Source organism: Choloepus didactylus, chromosome 8, assembly GCF_015220235.1.
Source record: "Choloepus didactylus isolate mChoDid1 chromosome 8, mChoDid1.pri, whole genome shotgun sequence".
NCBI classification, from domain to species: domain Eukaryota; kingdom Metazoa; phylum Chordata; class Mammalia; order Pilosa; family Megalonychidae; genus Choloepus; species Choloepus didactylus.
The window spans coordinates 98330140-98346086 of NC_051314.1; the positions used below are offsets into that span (position 1 = coordinate 98330140).

Below are 15947 nucleotides of genomic sequence, written 5' to 3' on the forward strand. Positions count from 1 at the left end.
ATACATAGCTTGAAAAAAATTTAATTTTTAAAATTTTGATTCATTTTAGTAATGCATCATTATTGAATGAAGAGTCAGGTACATTTCTGGATGGTGGGAAGAGGCTTCAAGGGACAACATACCCTTTCTGACTTAGGTCATTTAAGGGTGAGGTTCCTTCCCATTGTTTCTTGCCAGCACAGCCCTTCCTCTAGCAGAGGCTGATGTCCCACCTTTTCCTGAGTGTGATGGTTAGGTTCATGTGTCAACTTGGCCAGGTGATGGTACGCAGGTGTCAGATCAAGCAAGAACTGGCCTAACCCTTGCTGTGAGGATGTTTGTGGCTGGTTGATAAACCAACAGGCTGGTTTTTTAAATCATCAGTCAATCGGCTGCAGCTGTGACTGATTACATCCACAAAGGGTGTGTCTTCCCCAATGAGAGAATGCAGTCAGCTGGATTTAATCCAATCAGCTAAAGACTTTTAAGCAAGACAGATAGAGGACCTTCACTTCTTCTTCGGGTGACCGGCAAAGCATTTCCTGAGGAGTTCATCGAAGTTGCAGTTCATTTCCTGAGGAGTTCATCAAGCATCTTCATCGGAGTTGCCAGTTTGCTGCCTGCCCTACGGAATTTGGACTCGTGCATACTCACAGTTGCGAGAGACACTTTTATAAATCTTATATTTATAGATATCTCTTGTTGATTCTGTTTCCCTAGAGAACCTGAACTAATACACTGAGGTAAACAGTGCCTCTCTCTACAGGAGTTTCTGCATCTTGCTTCTATCTGAGGTCTTGAAGACTCAGTTTCTACAGGCTACTGGAGGCTTTCATGGGATGCACACTGAGATTCTTCTCTTTTCTGCAGTTACTGAGAGGACAGCAATAACCCTGTATATGAGGGGAAATGTGATTCTCCAGTGCCAGCCAGTCCTCCTCTGGGTCTGCAACTGTTAGTTCCATGGTTATCTATGATAAAAGTACTCTTCTAGCATTAACTTTCTCAGAGCCAACACAACCTAAGTATAGGAAGAATATTAGGAAGAATTTTTAAAATGGTTTTGGAAATAATTTTGAAAGTTACATCATTTTTTCCCTAATCTTCTAGAAAGTCGTTTTTTTGAAGTCATGGTATGAGGACAAACTAAACAATGTTTTCATTCTTCCTGGTCATTATTTGTGCTGGTGATGAAATACAACTTGCTCCATCTCTAACAATACTGAGCTTTCTACTGTTTTTTTTTTTTTTTCCCCTTTTCAAAATCCCTGACTGTGTGCCTCATACATTCCATGGAGGTGGGAATGAGAAAGATTAGAAATACTGTTAGTGTTTTTATTTATTTATTTTTTAAAAGAGCCTTTTTGAATATTTTGCCTTGGTTGGACTGTGTTGCCACTGCAGGTACATGTGGACTGTAGCAGTGCAGCAGGCTGTCCTGAGAATAATATCAAGTGAGTGAAAAATCTCAGTTAATCTCTGCAGCTCACTGTCTACTTTAATCAAAGAGAATTGATTGGACCCTTCCAGTTATCATGGAGATAGAGCAATTGAATCTCAACTCTTTCTCAGCTTGGGTTAACTCTGATGAAAGACTCTTAACACAGCAGAAAGTTTAGTTAACTGACATATCCAAATACATCCAGATTCCAATGTGTATTTGTAGTCATTTGTATGAATTTATTTAGTGGTTTTTAAAATAAATATACCATTTTCAGTTAACTGTGAATTATCTTCTCCTAGCATTATAGTGAAATTATCCCTTTATTTCATGCTATGTTTGTTTGTTTCTTTGCTTTAAATTGTTTATTGTCCTTTCTTAAGCAGTTCTATTTAAAAACCATCAAAGGAATCTCCAGTAGATGTTCTGCTTCATTCTTATTAATTCTTCTGTGAACTACAACACATGTAGGTTCTACAGCATGCTGGAGCAAAAACACCTGAGCACCCTTGTAAAATTCAATCAAGAGACTGAGTGCTTTCCCCCAGCCCTTTCTTCATATAACAACTGTGAAAAGGCTAAAAAAGAAACCATTTATCACCAGTACTGCAGGACCTGTTGTGCCTTGCAAATATTAAGAATTCACTAAGTGTTTATTGACCTGAATTTTCTGGAGTAATAGTCAAATTTATATGCTTCTTTTCTGTTCAGCACATTAAATGTCTCTCTTGTACATTTTAACTTTGCACTTTAGTTTCCCAGGACTTTGAAGACAATTTTTGGATGGCAGTATTTTTGCTACATTTGAGTCTTACTGCATAATAAATGCAAAGTATATTTTTAGTCATACCAGCAACCTAATCTGTAGCTATCTGGATAGATCTAGCATATCACAAATGCAGTAATTTCTTTAAATGTTTTTGACATGTATGGCATTTAAGAGCTAGAATGACACCATTCTGTTCAATAATTACTTCTAAAAAAACCTGTCTTCAGAGACTGAGCAATTTACTTTGTTTTTGTTACTGAAAAACTGAATCAGACCATTGATTGTGTTCATTTGATTCTGTACTATGACAATAACAATCTTGCTTTCCTTCTAATGTCAACATTTACATTCAAACTATAAAATGAGATCACTTTTAATTTAATTACAATGTTAAAATTACAGGGTAACAGTTGGATTTTTTGATGAGCACAGTGTTTAAAATTTTAAACAAAAGTTGCAATTTCAGTTTGCTAGCATATGATATATTTTAAGAGAACATAGTGGGTTTCATTTTATGATAACTGATTAAAATCCTAGAAATGAAATTTTGTATATAATTTTGTAATAAAACATATTGCATAGAAAGGTAAATGCATCATATTTAAATTAAATAAATCATTAGTTTGGAAAAACTGTACTTGCATGGATAGTTTATTTTTGCCTTTGGAAATGACAATTTCCTCAGGTTATTATATCTCAAGAGAAAATTAGTATACAAAACTTTGTGGACTGATATTCACTTGAATGTTAGTGTAAGAATTTTAAATTATTGAGCTATTTTTGTGGCTTTGTTTCTTCTTTGTTTAATGAGAGGCTTTGGATATCTTGTGGTTAAATGTTTGGCCGGCCTACAGCTTGTTTTCCCTCACAGAGTGTTACTCTGGGTGATCTCCACATGTCCCTGATTTCAGCTGTCACCTGCGTACTGCTGATGCTCCTGTCTTTTGTCAGTCACATTTCTCTCCTTGAATCTAGATCTCTGGACACAACTGCCTGCTGAACATAGATGTCCCAAAGAAACCTGAAACAGTTATGCCCTGAAAATGAACTTATTGTTTATACTCTCAAAAACTTCTCCTCTGTTCTTTCTCTGTGATAGCATCGTTAGACAGATTCCTAAGGAAGACAAGATAGCTGAGAGTCACACTGCACTCCTTTTCTCTCTGCTTCCTTTCGCAGTTAGTAACTGAGTTTTCCAGACTCCCCTCAGTCTCCATCGTTGTGTCTTTGTGAAGCAAAACTCACTAGACAATTACTCGACTTTCCCAACTGGCCTTGCTGTGGAGAGTCTCAGTCTGCCTCAGTCGAGTCTGCATGCAGCTCCTGGTGGCCTTTCTAGGATCAGATCTAAATTCAGCCTCCTTTCCTTCTTTTAAACCATCGAATTCTTTCCCATAACCTTTAAAAAAATCTCAATGCCTTATCATAGTATATGAGACCCACCAGGTGTATTCTGATATTCCCAAACTCACTTTGTCCTCTGAACTCACATTTCCTCCAGTGGTCTGTAGTCCCTCAACCCCATCTGATCCCTTTGTCTGGAATGTATTTTTGTGCATTGTCCCACTGCCAGTTTCTACTCACCTTTTTAGATTCAGTTCATTAAACCTTCTATGTTAAATCTCCCTTGGCTCTGTCACGCTAGGATTGGGGCCCCATTTTTTTGTGTTCCTCTAGCCCCTTTATCTTCAATTATAATATTCATGACTACATGTTTATTTGTTTTTCTTTTCACTGAGCTCCTTTAGGCCAGGGACTATATGTGTCCTCACTATCTAGCATAATGCCTATAAAAGAGCAAGTACTCAGTACATCTTTTTTTAATTATTAGATTCTAGAAACATAGAGAATGCTAGTTGCCTGGCCTTGCATGTAAATAGGTAACTCAATAACTATTTGCTTCATAAATAAGCAGAGTAAATTATAGTCTGATTAAACTGCAATTCTGTAAATTATCTTTTTACTCTTTGGACCTATATATAAATATGAAATATAAATTTTTATTTTCATTATATATTTCATTATTATTTCACAGTCTAGAAGCCAACCTAATTATCACTTATATGTATTACTACTATAAGATCAGTAAATAAGATCATAATCTCATAATTCATTTTGGGATTAAAGAAGTATTCAAATAATGATGCTAAGAAGGAAAGATAATAGTTTCATATTCCTAGATTATGATCCTTAATGTTGATGAATAACAAATGAATTTTTACATGTTTACTTCAGCATCACGTGTTTTGCACTTCCCTGCAGAGGCACATTTAAGTCTAGTATTTGTATGATTTTTTTCACCTGTTTCTAATTATTTTTTCCTTGCAATTCAAATATAAATAGAACACACATACACTCATACATCAATTATTTGTTATCAAATTTGAGTACAGTATTACATAAATACTTCATTGTACCATTGGGTAACTTTGGGAATTACATTAACTTTTTTTTTTTTCAGTAGCGATAGATTTTCCCTTAGTACCTGAAAACTCCCTGTAAATTCTAAAGCTAAACAAATCCAAGATGTAGACTTCCATCAATATAGCAGAATTAATCCAGAGAGTTTTGAGTTGAGTTGTTCTGTCTTGAATCTGTACAGATTGGTTTGGCATGCAAAAGCTGTTGCTTTATCTTTCACCCAATTAGGAACTAGTCCTTATTAGGGCCTGTTTTGGGTTCCCCACCCCATCAAATTTGGGAATTAGTTACTGCAGCCAAGACTGAGCCAAATGATATGCCAGATTGGTAGATTTTGTATTGAGGATTATTCCTTAATTCCATTATCTTTATAGGCAAAATACTTATAACTCTCATTTTGCCCCTTTATCTGTTTAGCATTTTGTGACATTACCCCTTAAATGCTTCACTTGCCCCAGCTACTGTGCAGTGCATGTACTGCATGCTATCATTTCTGGATCCTGCACTCCTGAAAGGGACTAAGGTTGTATAGAAGGCATGCCACTGATTGAACTGTCACTCTTACAGTCTTGGGGATATATTATTTAGCTAGGTGCTTTTGAAATCACTCCCTTAAATCAAATGCAGTCCAGTTCAACACACACTCAGAAAACATCTAATTATCACCAGCCATCTTTAGGTGTAGGGAATGTAGGTATGGAAATACATAATCCTGGCTCCTCCAAGAATCCACTTTTCTTGGGAATAATGCAATAAATGAATAATAATAGCTATAGTAATTGAATACTTGCTCTGTTCCACATGAATTGCACCTGTGATGTTTCAAACAGCATTATCTTGATTTCTCAGATAAAGAAACAGTTTCAGAAAGGTTAAACAATTTGTTCAAGGTCACTTAGTTTTAATATGTGGAGCTGGAGTTTAAACTCAGCTCTGTCTTATTGTACCACAGAAGGAGGTTGGGGTGGGGTGGGGGGCTAATTAACCCCAGATATGGGAATCGGAGAAATGGCATTTGAGTTGGGCTTTAGAAAATCTATATGGATTTACCAGGTGAAAAGAATTATAAACAATAGGAAGAGCTGATGAAGGAGATATTTGGGGGCAGGAAGCATTTTCTGTTATTGAGGACATTATAATTTATTGTTTACTATGTTTAGCCCATCATGAATAGATTAATTTTTTGAAAAATATTAAACAATATAGTAGCTTTTTAATATTATTAAATATGATGTTTCATTTCTCATATTTTCAACTGCAGTGAGTAAAATCATTCTGTATAAATTCTTCTGTGACTTATCTTTTGGCCAAAATTGTTGGTGAGAGCCATCTTCATCATGTGTGAAGCTGCAGTTAATGTTTTCATTGCTGCATAGTATAAATTTTATGAATTATAAACATTTAATATCAAGTGGCTGGACTTTTTTGTAGTTGTTAGGATTTTCCTGTATAAACAGTGGAATAAGCATTATTGTATGTCTCCTGACACATATGTGTAAGAATTTCTCTAAGCCTTATACCTAGGAATGAAATTTAGGTTCACAGGGGGATGTAAGTATAGAAGGCAAAGTTTTGGTCCCTTGTGACTCTTTTACCCTCTGATGTCACATGCTACTTTACATGGCAAAAAGAATTTTGCGGATGTTTTAACCAGTGTTACTAATCACCTAACCTTAAGATAGGGAGATTATCATGGATTATTTGGTTAGACTCCATGTAATCACATGAGCTCATGAAAACAGAAAAAGGAAAAAGAGGAAGTCGGAGATGTAGCAGAAGGGGAGGTCAAAGAGATTTGAAATGGGAGAAGGACTTGACCTGGTATTACTGGCTTGAAAATGTTGGCAGCCACATGGAAATCATGAGAAAAACATGAATTCTGCCAACATTGAATGAATCTGGAAGTAAATTATCTCGCAGAGATTCCTGATAACCCAGGTTACTTGATTCCTCGATTTCCGTCTTGTGAGCTCCTAAGTCAAGTATCCAACTGAGCCTTCCAACATTCTGACCTGGAGAACAGTGAGATAGTGAATGGGTGTTGCTTCAGTCACTAAGCTTGTGGTAATTTGTTATGGCAGCAATAGAAAGTTAATAGAGCTTTTGGTTCCTTGAAGTGGGTGGGGTGCTGCTCTAACAGATATATACAAATGTGGAAGTGTCTTTGGAATCAAGTGGTGGGTAGAAGCTGGAAGAATTTTGAAGAACATGTTAGACAAAACCTGCATTGCCTTGAACAAACTTGATTTGGGAAATGCTCAGGCTATACTGATGGCAAAGGACTCTAAAATTAAGAGATTCACTGTCAGGAAATTCTACTCCAGAGAAAAGATTGAGTGCATGACCTACAACCATGTGCTAGAATTTCAGGGAGATCGACATATGCGACTATTTAGTCAAACAAAAGGCTCTTGGAAGAGATTAAATGCGTGGCACAGAGATCATGTCAGTCATCTCAGCAAAAGCTAAGAATAGATACGGGATTATCTAGGAAAGATCTCTAGGAGAGCCTCTTGTGTAATGGGATGAATCCCGATGACATATGCGGAAGACTCATAAAGCTCTTGAGAATTTTATACCAGCAGAAATGCTGCTAACTTGGACTGAAAGGGACAAAGAATGCAAATGAAAGAAGACTGTCAGATCCCAAAATTCTACTGCCAGGAAAGAGATCAATAAAACAACTCAGCTATAAACTCTTGATACGTTTCATAAAAAAGGAAGAGGGAGGAGCTGTGAACCATAGGGGATTTTTCTGAAGCCTTGAAATATAATGGGATTTGTTCAACTGAATTTCAAAACCGCTTTGTACTGGCGACTTTGTTTAATTTCCATTTTCTCTGTGTTTGAACTGGAATATCTGTAACTGTTATTGTGTCCCTGTCCAACTGTTGTATGCTGGGAACAGATAAACTTGTTTCTTTAGGGTAACAGGTCCCTTGATGGAGGGATTGGATGTGGATCATGAGGGCCAAAAGGTGGACTGTGGTAGGCAAGATTTGGCCCTTGTGTCCTTTACTCTGATGTCTCATCTGTGATTATGTTACATTACATGGCAAAAGGAACTTTGGAGATATAATTAAATTTACTAATTAGCCGAGATTAATATAGGGAGATTATCCTAGATTATATAGGTGTGCCTGTTGTAATCACGTGAGTGCTTAAAAGCAGAAGAGGAAGTCAGAGAGATGTGTGGTAGAGGATTCAGAGAGACTTCTAGTGTGAGAGGAACTTGCCCTTCTGTTGCTAGCCTGAAGACAGGGAAGCCATGAGAAGGAATTGAATTCCCTAGCAACCTGAATGAGCCTGGAAGTAGATTCTCTCCTTATGCCTCCACATAACCACCTTATATATTGGCTTTGTGAGATCCTAAGCAGAGTTCCCAGCTGACACTGCTAGACTTCTGACTTACAGAACTGTGAGATCATTATCTCATTCATTAATGGGTGTGGTTTTAAGATGCTAAATTTGTGGTAATTTATTATGGGAGTTACAGGAAACTAATTCATGCAGTTTCATATTTATTAAAAATTACCTTTTTTTCCCCCATATGCTGCTAAGCAATTTATCATCTCACAGTAGTGCACTTTATTCTCCTTCTCAACACTTGAAAATTTCAAACTTTTCACATTTTTGTCAGTATGTTGCATATTTCATTGAACATTTCTCCAGTTACCAGTGTGGTTGGATAGCTTTCCATATATTTATTGTCCATTTATTTTTCATCTTCTGTAAAATACTTCATGATGTTTACACATTTTTTTTTCCTTTTAGATTGTGGTATTTTTGTATTGATTTTAAAGAATTCTTTCTATTCTTGATATTGATAATTTGTTAATTGGTTGTTTGAAAACATCTTCTCCCCATGTGATTTTTGATATGATGTAAGGTAGAGATCCAATTTCATTGTTTTTTCCTATGACTATATAAGGACTTTATCAAAGGGCTCAGTCTTTCCTTCACTGGTCTCCATCTCTGTCCTCTGCCATACTGTCTTTATTACCACAGCAGCTAGTAATTTGTATTTTCTAACTGTGTTGCTAATATATAGAAATCCAATTGTCTTTACACCATTGATTACTATATTAGTTGCAAGGTGTTAATATTCTCTTAATTCTAATAATGATTATAAATGTTCTTGGTACATTTAATTATAAAAAATACAAATTATGATTGCTTTGTTTCTTTTCAAGATGTGCCTTTTATTTCCTTTCTTTCCTTTTTTTCCTTTCTTTTTTCTTTTTTTTTTTCTGGTATTGTGTATGGAAATTTCCAGACCAACAGTGAATAGATGATACCTGTTTTGTGTATCTAGTTTCTGCTTTTAAAGGGACTTTATATATATATGTACATACACATATATATTACATCATAACATATGATATTTGGTATCGGTTTTGGTTGATACTCTTGATAAAGTTAAAGAATTTACATCTAATCCTAGTTTGCTAAGAGTTTTGCTACGTACTAGCACGTGCTTTTTTATTTTTGCATTTCCACGTTATTTCCTCTTTAACTTTCTTATACTTCAATTAAATTTCCTAATTTTATAATATTAATCTTGTGTTCTTAGAATAATGTCAATTGATCATTTATATTATCTTTTATTAACAAACTGCTGGATTTTTCTTGAATACCGTTTTTGTTTAGATTTTTGTACATACTCTAAATACTAAACTAGTAAAGTCTCACAGGTGAATTTTCTTAATTCAATTCTAAGTACTCTTTTTATATATTATTATTTCTTCTATTACCAGTTAATTTTTCAGAAATGTTTTAAAAATTATCTTTTATCATTAATCCATAACTCACATTTTTTGGTCAAAAATATGGTGTATTTTAAGAAATGTTCTGTGTTCTGGTATGTGGTCAATTTTAATAAATATTCCATAAGTTAATGCAGATTTTGAGGAATGAGTAGGAATTACTGAGATGAAAAGGGATGGTTAAGTGGATGGTAGGTTGGGTATCCAGGTAAAGCTGGGAGAAATGTAACACCTGTTATGAGTTCATTGAGCTAAAATTGTAGCTCTATTGAAAGTGTGTGGTGGGAAAGATAAAAGTAGTGATTTAAGAGGTCGTTGCATCTTCTAGAGATCTTTTGTCTTAATAAGTTTGAAATTATTTTGGGATCTATTTAGAGCCACTGGGATATAGAAGATTATATGATTAGAATTCATAATCAGATCACTAGTATCAATGTAGAGGGTAAATTAAAGAGGTTCACACTGTGTCTAGTCAAGAAGAAGAAAATAACAGTAATCCAAGCAGAAGTGATAAAGATATGAATCAAGGCAGTGGTGAAGGTAATGGTGAAGAGAGAAGTATGGAGACATGTTACAGTTAGAAACAAAACAATTGCAACAATTGATAAACCAAACCAAACCAAACCAAACAAACCAACACCCAATCTCTCAAAAGTCCGTTTATCTTCATGTGCTCAATTTTGGAAAGGATTACTCATATTTACCTTCCTGGAGAGCCTCTTCAGCTGTCTTGGGGATGAGTTCTTTTTTTCTTTCTATTTGTCACAAAATATAGTAAAAGAATATAAGTATGAGAAGCTATTTTCAGAAATGATTTTGTGTAACTTTCTATTTTAATATAGTTTCAAATATACATAAAAGTTGCAAAAGTAGTACCAGAAACTCCTATACACATGCATACACAATTTGAGAGTGAAACATTGTGCCCCCTTTCTCCTAAATAGGAAAGTGTGTATTTTTAGGAACAGAAGTATTCTCTTACATAACTACAATCTGATGATTAAAATCAGAAATCAGGAAATTTCACAGTGATAACAATGATTTTATCTAAGCCACAGTCCATATTTCAAATTTTGTCACTTTCCCCAAAAATGTTCTTTACAGATAGCTTTTCCTGGTCTTAATTAAAGTTAATCAGGATTCCTACATTGAATTTAGTTGTCCTGATTCTAGTCTCTCTTAACCTGGGATCATTCTTCAGTTTGTCTTTGTCTTTTCCTGACTTTTCATTGTTTATAGAAAACTTTTTAATTTTAGAATAGTTTTAGATATATAAAGAAGTTGAAAAGACTACAGAGAATTCCCTTATACTCCTCATCCAGTTTCCGCTAACATTAACATCTTACATTACCATAGTACATTTGTCACAACTAGGAAAGCAACACCGGTACATTACTATTTAAACTCCAGACTTTATTTGGATTTCACTCCTTTCTCCACATATGTCCTTCTTCTGTTCCAGGATCCAGTTCAGGGTACCACGTTGCATTTAGTTGTCGTGTCTCCTTAATCTCCTGTGGTCTGTGACAGTTTCTCAATCTTGCCTTGTTCTTCGTGACCTTGACAGTTTTGAGGAGTGCTGGTCAGGTATTTTGTAGAATGTCCCTCAAATCAGATTTGTCTGACGTTTTTTTCATGGGTTGGATTTATGGGTTTGGAGGAAAACCACAGAAGTGCAGTGCCCTACTCATCACATCATATGGAGCTTCTGTGATATCAACTTATCTATCTCTGGTGATGTTAAACCTTGATCGCCTGGCCTGGGTAGTATTTGCTAGGCTAACATTGCTCAACATAGTGGTATATTTCTTTCTCATTTAGTTATGTCATTTCTTGCTTCGTGTATTTTGGAGATGCACTGTTAGATGCATGCAGTGTTGAGATTATTTTATCTTTGCAATTAATTGCCATTACATAGTAACTATCTCTAGTAATCCTTTTGAATTTAGTCTATTTTGTTGACCGTTATTGTAAGCACTGGTTTTCATTGGAGTTGTGGCTGAGTTTTATTATTTTTTAAAATACAGAATACAATCTTTGCTTTTAATCTGGAACATCTGGTTCATTTACATTTACTTTGTAACTGTCCCTGTGGATTTATGTTGATAACATGCTAAGCACTTCTCCTTTGACCCACCCTTACCCCCGTCCCTTAGTTTCTTTTGAGTTGTTTGGACTTGAAAAACATCATTCTATATTTTCCTTTTTCTAAACTTGAGGATATAAACTCCTTTTTTAAAAAATTGATATTTCCTAGAAATTTTAAAACACATTAACTTCAAATTCTGTTTATTCAGCATCTTTTCTTTTTTTCTGAATAATAAAATAACATCAAAAGATTTTAACTTAACCTTACCCTCCTGATTAATACTATCATTATCATTTGCGTTTGTTATTTCACTCTTTATTATTAGTATTATTGATTTATAGCCAAAATTTAATAAGATTTGTCCATAGTTATCATTTCCTTTTCTTCTCTTATCCTTTCTTAATTCATCTTAGACTTTCCATCTGTGATCACTTTCCTTGAGTTTGAAGTCCATCCCTTAGGATTTCCTCAAGCAAGAGGGTTGGCTAATAAATTCACTCAATTCCCATTTGTTTGAAAATGTCATTAGTTTATGCCTCTTAAAAAGATATATACTGGCTTTGCAGTTCTAGGTTGACAGTTATTTTCTTTAAAACCATTGAAGATATTTTTTTTTTTCTATTGTGTTTTGGTTTCCGCTGTTTATTCTGAGTAATAAACTCTTAGTTTAATATTCCTATCTTTGTAGATCATCTGTGTGGGGTTTTTCTTTACCTCTTCCAGCTTTTTGAAGATATGTTCATCTTCTCTGGTGATTTGCCATATCACTATCTTGTGTCTAGATGTAAATTTATTTTTATTTATCCTGCTTGGGATTCATTGGGCTTTCTGAATCTGGGCATTGTTTTTTGTTTCTTTGTTTGTTTTTATCAGTTCTAGAGGATTCCCAGCAATTATCTCTTCCAATATTGCATCTCCACTATTTCTTGTTTCCTCTCCTTCTAGAACTCTGATGGGACATTTTAGGCCTTTTATCTCTGTTTTCCATGTATCATAGCCACTGTGTAAACTCCCATGGCTGACTTTGAGTGCTGCATTATGGATAATTTATTCTTATCCATCATTCAGTTCACTAATATTTTCTTCTGCTGTGTCTAATCTGCAGTTAAATGCATCTATTGAGTTTTATATTTCAGTTAATAATTTCTAAAAGTTCTGCTTCATTCTTTTTTTCAAATATTCTTGGCTATTTTTATAGTACTTTGCTAATAATTCATATTTCTATTTTCCTCTGTAATTGTAGACATATACATTTTTATATTTTGTATACCATGTTTAATATTTCCAAAATCCTAAGTCTTTGTGTGTTTGAGTCTATAGCTTGTTGTTTCTGGAGACTCTAAGTCATGGTATATTTTTCTTTTAGTGTTTTGTGAAATTTTAAAGTGAGCTCATAAATACATTTTTAAGCTTGATTGTAAGAATTGTTTGAGAGGTATTTTGAAGGAAAATGCTTCCAGAGAGGATTAACATTTACCAGGCACCTATGATCATGTGAGTTAAATTGAATTCTTAGTGTGAAGTTTTTGTAACTACCCAAATAGTGCTAATTAAGGTAGCAAACTTGTTGAGGCCTGAATTATTAGGAGATACTATTTCTTTCATTCAGCATCAAGTTTTAGGCAGGGATTTATTTTTTAGGCTCCTCCAAGGTGAATGTTTATATCTAATTCTGTCTATCATGAAGCAGTATAGTTGTCAGGATCCACATTTTATGCTGCAGGTTGGCCATTTATTGAACTTCCCATCTTGTGAATTCCACCCCCGACCCCCTTTTTTTTTGGTCTGTCATCTTTGTGTCTTAACTAGCCATATAAACAGAAGCCCAAGCTCAAATTCTCCAGGATTAAGCTCTGCTTATCTTTCTGGATCTCGATCTTCAGCTTCTATTTGGTCCTTACTTTCTTGCCAGGTCATCAGAGTATTTATAAAAATTTCATATATATTTTATGCAGTATTTTAAGTGGTTTCAAGTACATGTTCAGACAAGATGTTTAGTTTGACATAATGCTGGAAATATATTTCTCATGATTTATAAATACAAGGAAGTAAAGAAAGGTTGCTTGATTAAAAAAAAATTAACTGATTAAGCATGCCAAAACTTATATATGTATTACTCTAAGAAAAATGCAAATTTAGGTTAATTGAGCTCTTGGATATAAAGAACTAGAGAATATACAGGATCCTGACATACACAGTTACTCTGATGGTGAGTAAAGAAATGGTAGAGTCAAGATTTTTTGCAAAATCTAGGAGGTGGCATTTTTACTTTAAGACTAATGGTGCTCTCCAGAAGAATTTAGAGAATAGGGAGGAAGGGTAGAGCAGTTTTAGAGTGAGTACAATTCACACGCACACATACATGTATATTAACAACACAATATTTACCTTTATTCTTTTACCTTGTTTCTAGTCATGATACCCTAAGACTTCAATTCCTCTATACTTGGGAAGCAGGGCTGTGTGTATTTGCTGGTGAAGAATAGCAGGGAGGAGTTGGCGGCGGGGGTGGGGAGGATACCACTTGTTGGGCTCCGGAGTTCACATCGTGTAGTTCTCAGGAAGGTTTCACAGCACACAGAAGCATCTGGGCTATGGTTTGTGAAAGGAAAACAACCGTGAAATGTGCCTTTAGATTGTTAGTCTCATGTTTAGAAGGTCCCCATGGACTTGTCTCTGTATTCCCTTGTATAATGTAGGGAACCATGCGGCTACCCTGCATACAACTATTGGGCTTTGCTCTTGGCTTTAGGTGAAAGCTAAATAAACATAAATGTGCCAGAGATGTGGAAAGAAAATGGAGTGGGAGTTTTACTTTGCTTAGTGTTTTTATATGTATTATATAATTGCTTATATCTTGAGCACCTGCTATTCATAAACATTTAACTCTGTTGGTTTAAAAAGTTTAAGTGATGACTTTTCCTTTATGAAAGCTTATAACCAACTTGAGAAAGGAAAAGGGTTAAAATAAATCATTGTAACAATCTAGAAATAATTAAATGCTAAACCTGTGATAGTGACCTTAAGTGCGGTAGGAGTTCACAAAAGGGTGAGCTTTGAAGTTGACTAGAATAAGGTTTCCTGGAAAATGGAACCCCATCTGGGGACTTGGGGACAGGTTGAGGCAGAACAAGTTGCTGTTAACAAACTGTGGTATGTCAGGGTACGGGAAAGCACAAAAAGCACCATTCAATAACCAGCTTGATGAAAGGAGAGGAAAATAGTGCAAACCAGATTAGGAATAGGTTTTAATCATAGTAGAAAACTTAGAAACCACGGAAGAAGAGTTTGTATTTCACATGGTAGACCATATGGAGCTATAAAAAACTTTTGGGCAGACGAATGACATGATGAAAGTTAGGACTTGAACTTCATGTGAAGGTAGGGATTTATAGGATAGACTAAAGACGGTTGAGACTGGGAATCTGTTTTGTTAGGGAAGAGCCCACCCTAACAAATTAATATTATGCTCTTGGTTTTATTATATAAAAATAAATTATATAATATTTATATTAATATGAATTAACCTTATATGATAGTTAATACAAAATATTAATGTATTTAAATATATGTGTTTTGTTTTAGAGGAATTCCTGGGAAAAAATGTGGTACAATCCTACTCACAGCAGAGGAATTAAACTGTTGTAGGGTAAGTAAATATATATTTTTTTCAGTTTAGAATGTATTCCAGCATTTCTCTGAAATGATATTTCTGAAACTATATTTAAATAATTACTTCTCAAGTAATTTAAGCAAAAAATAATTAAAATGGTGTGTCGTATAATTCTAAAATTCTAAAATATCATTTTGGAGACAGCACCGTTGGAGAAGCAACATTCTGTAGTCAAAAAAGAATGATCAGTTATTTTAACAATCTTTTAAAACAATAAAAATGATTAAATGTTAACGTGACAGCAACACTGTTTCTTAGACATTAGTATAAGGAGTTGCTAGTTGTCAAAGTCAGTTCAAATCTTGAAAAATTTTTGAAGATATTTTTGTGACTGAAGGAATATTTCTAGTTACTTAATTTTAGGCCTTTCACATAGCATACTTGTTTCTCCATTTTTCTAATTGAAATACACCAGATTTTGTATTTGGTTCCTTCTTTTGTTAGTTTGAGAAGCCCACATTTGAAGAAAGGACCAGCTACCACCCCACCTAGGAGCATACTACTTAAGAGTACACAGGCTGTATTTTTAGAAAACTGCTGTTTTTAGTTGTGCTTTGCTAATACCCCTGTTGACTCATGTTCAGCGATTTCATTGTCATTAAGAAATTATGTGATAGCTATAGTATTCATCACTGGAGGTAATGATTGCTCTCCAAATCTGAAGTCAATATAGTATGTTTTATGTGGCCCAGTTGATGTTTGGGGTGGGGGTGGGGGGTAGGTTGTACTAGATTGTATCTCTAGGGTTCTTTATTTTCAATTTTCTACTTGATGATTTTGGAACAGAGCTCCCAGAGAATACCAAAAAC

General features: G+C 34.7%; 1 protein-coding gene across 1 annotated transcript in view; it reads left to right on the forward strand.

Moving 5' to 3' along the window:
* The window catches only part of CPNE8 (copine 8), a 252147-nt gene that overhangs the window by 124285 nt on the left and 111915 nt on the right, over positions 1 to 15947 (forward strand). Inside the window, exon 7 of the mRNA XM_037845646.1 lies at positions 15051 to 15114. Within this exon, the coding sequence (XP_037701574.1) occupies positions 15051 to 15114 (64 nt within the window). The remainder of the gene's footprint in view (positions 1 to 15050; positions 15115 to 15947) is intronic.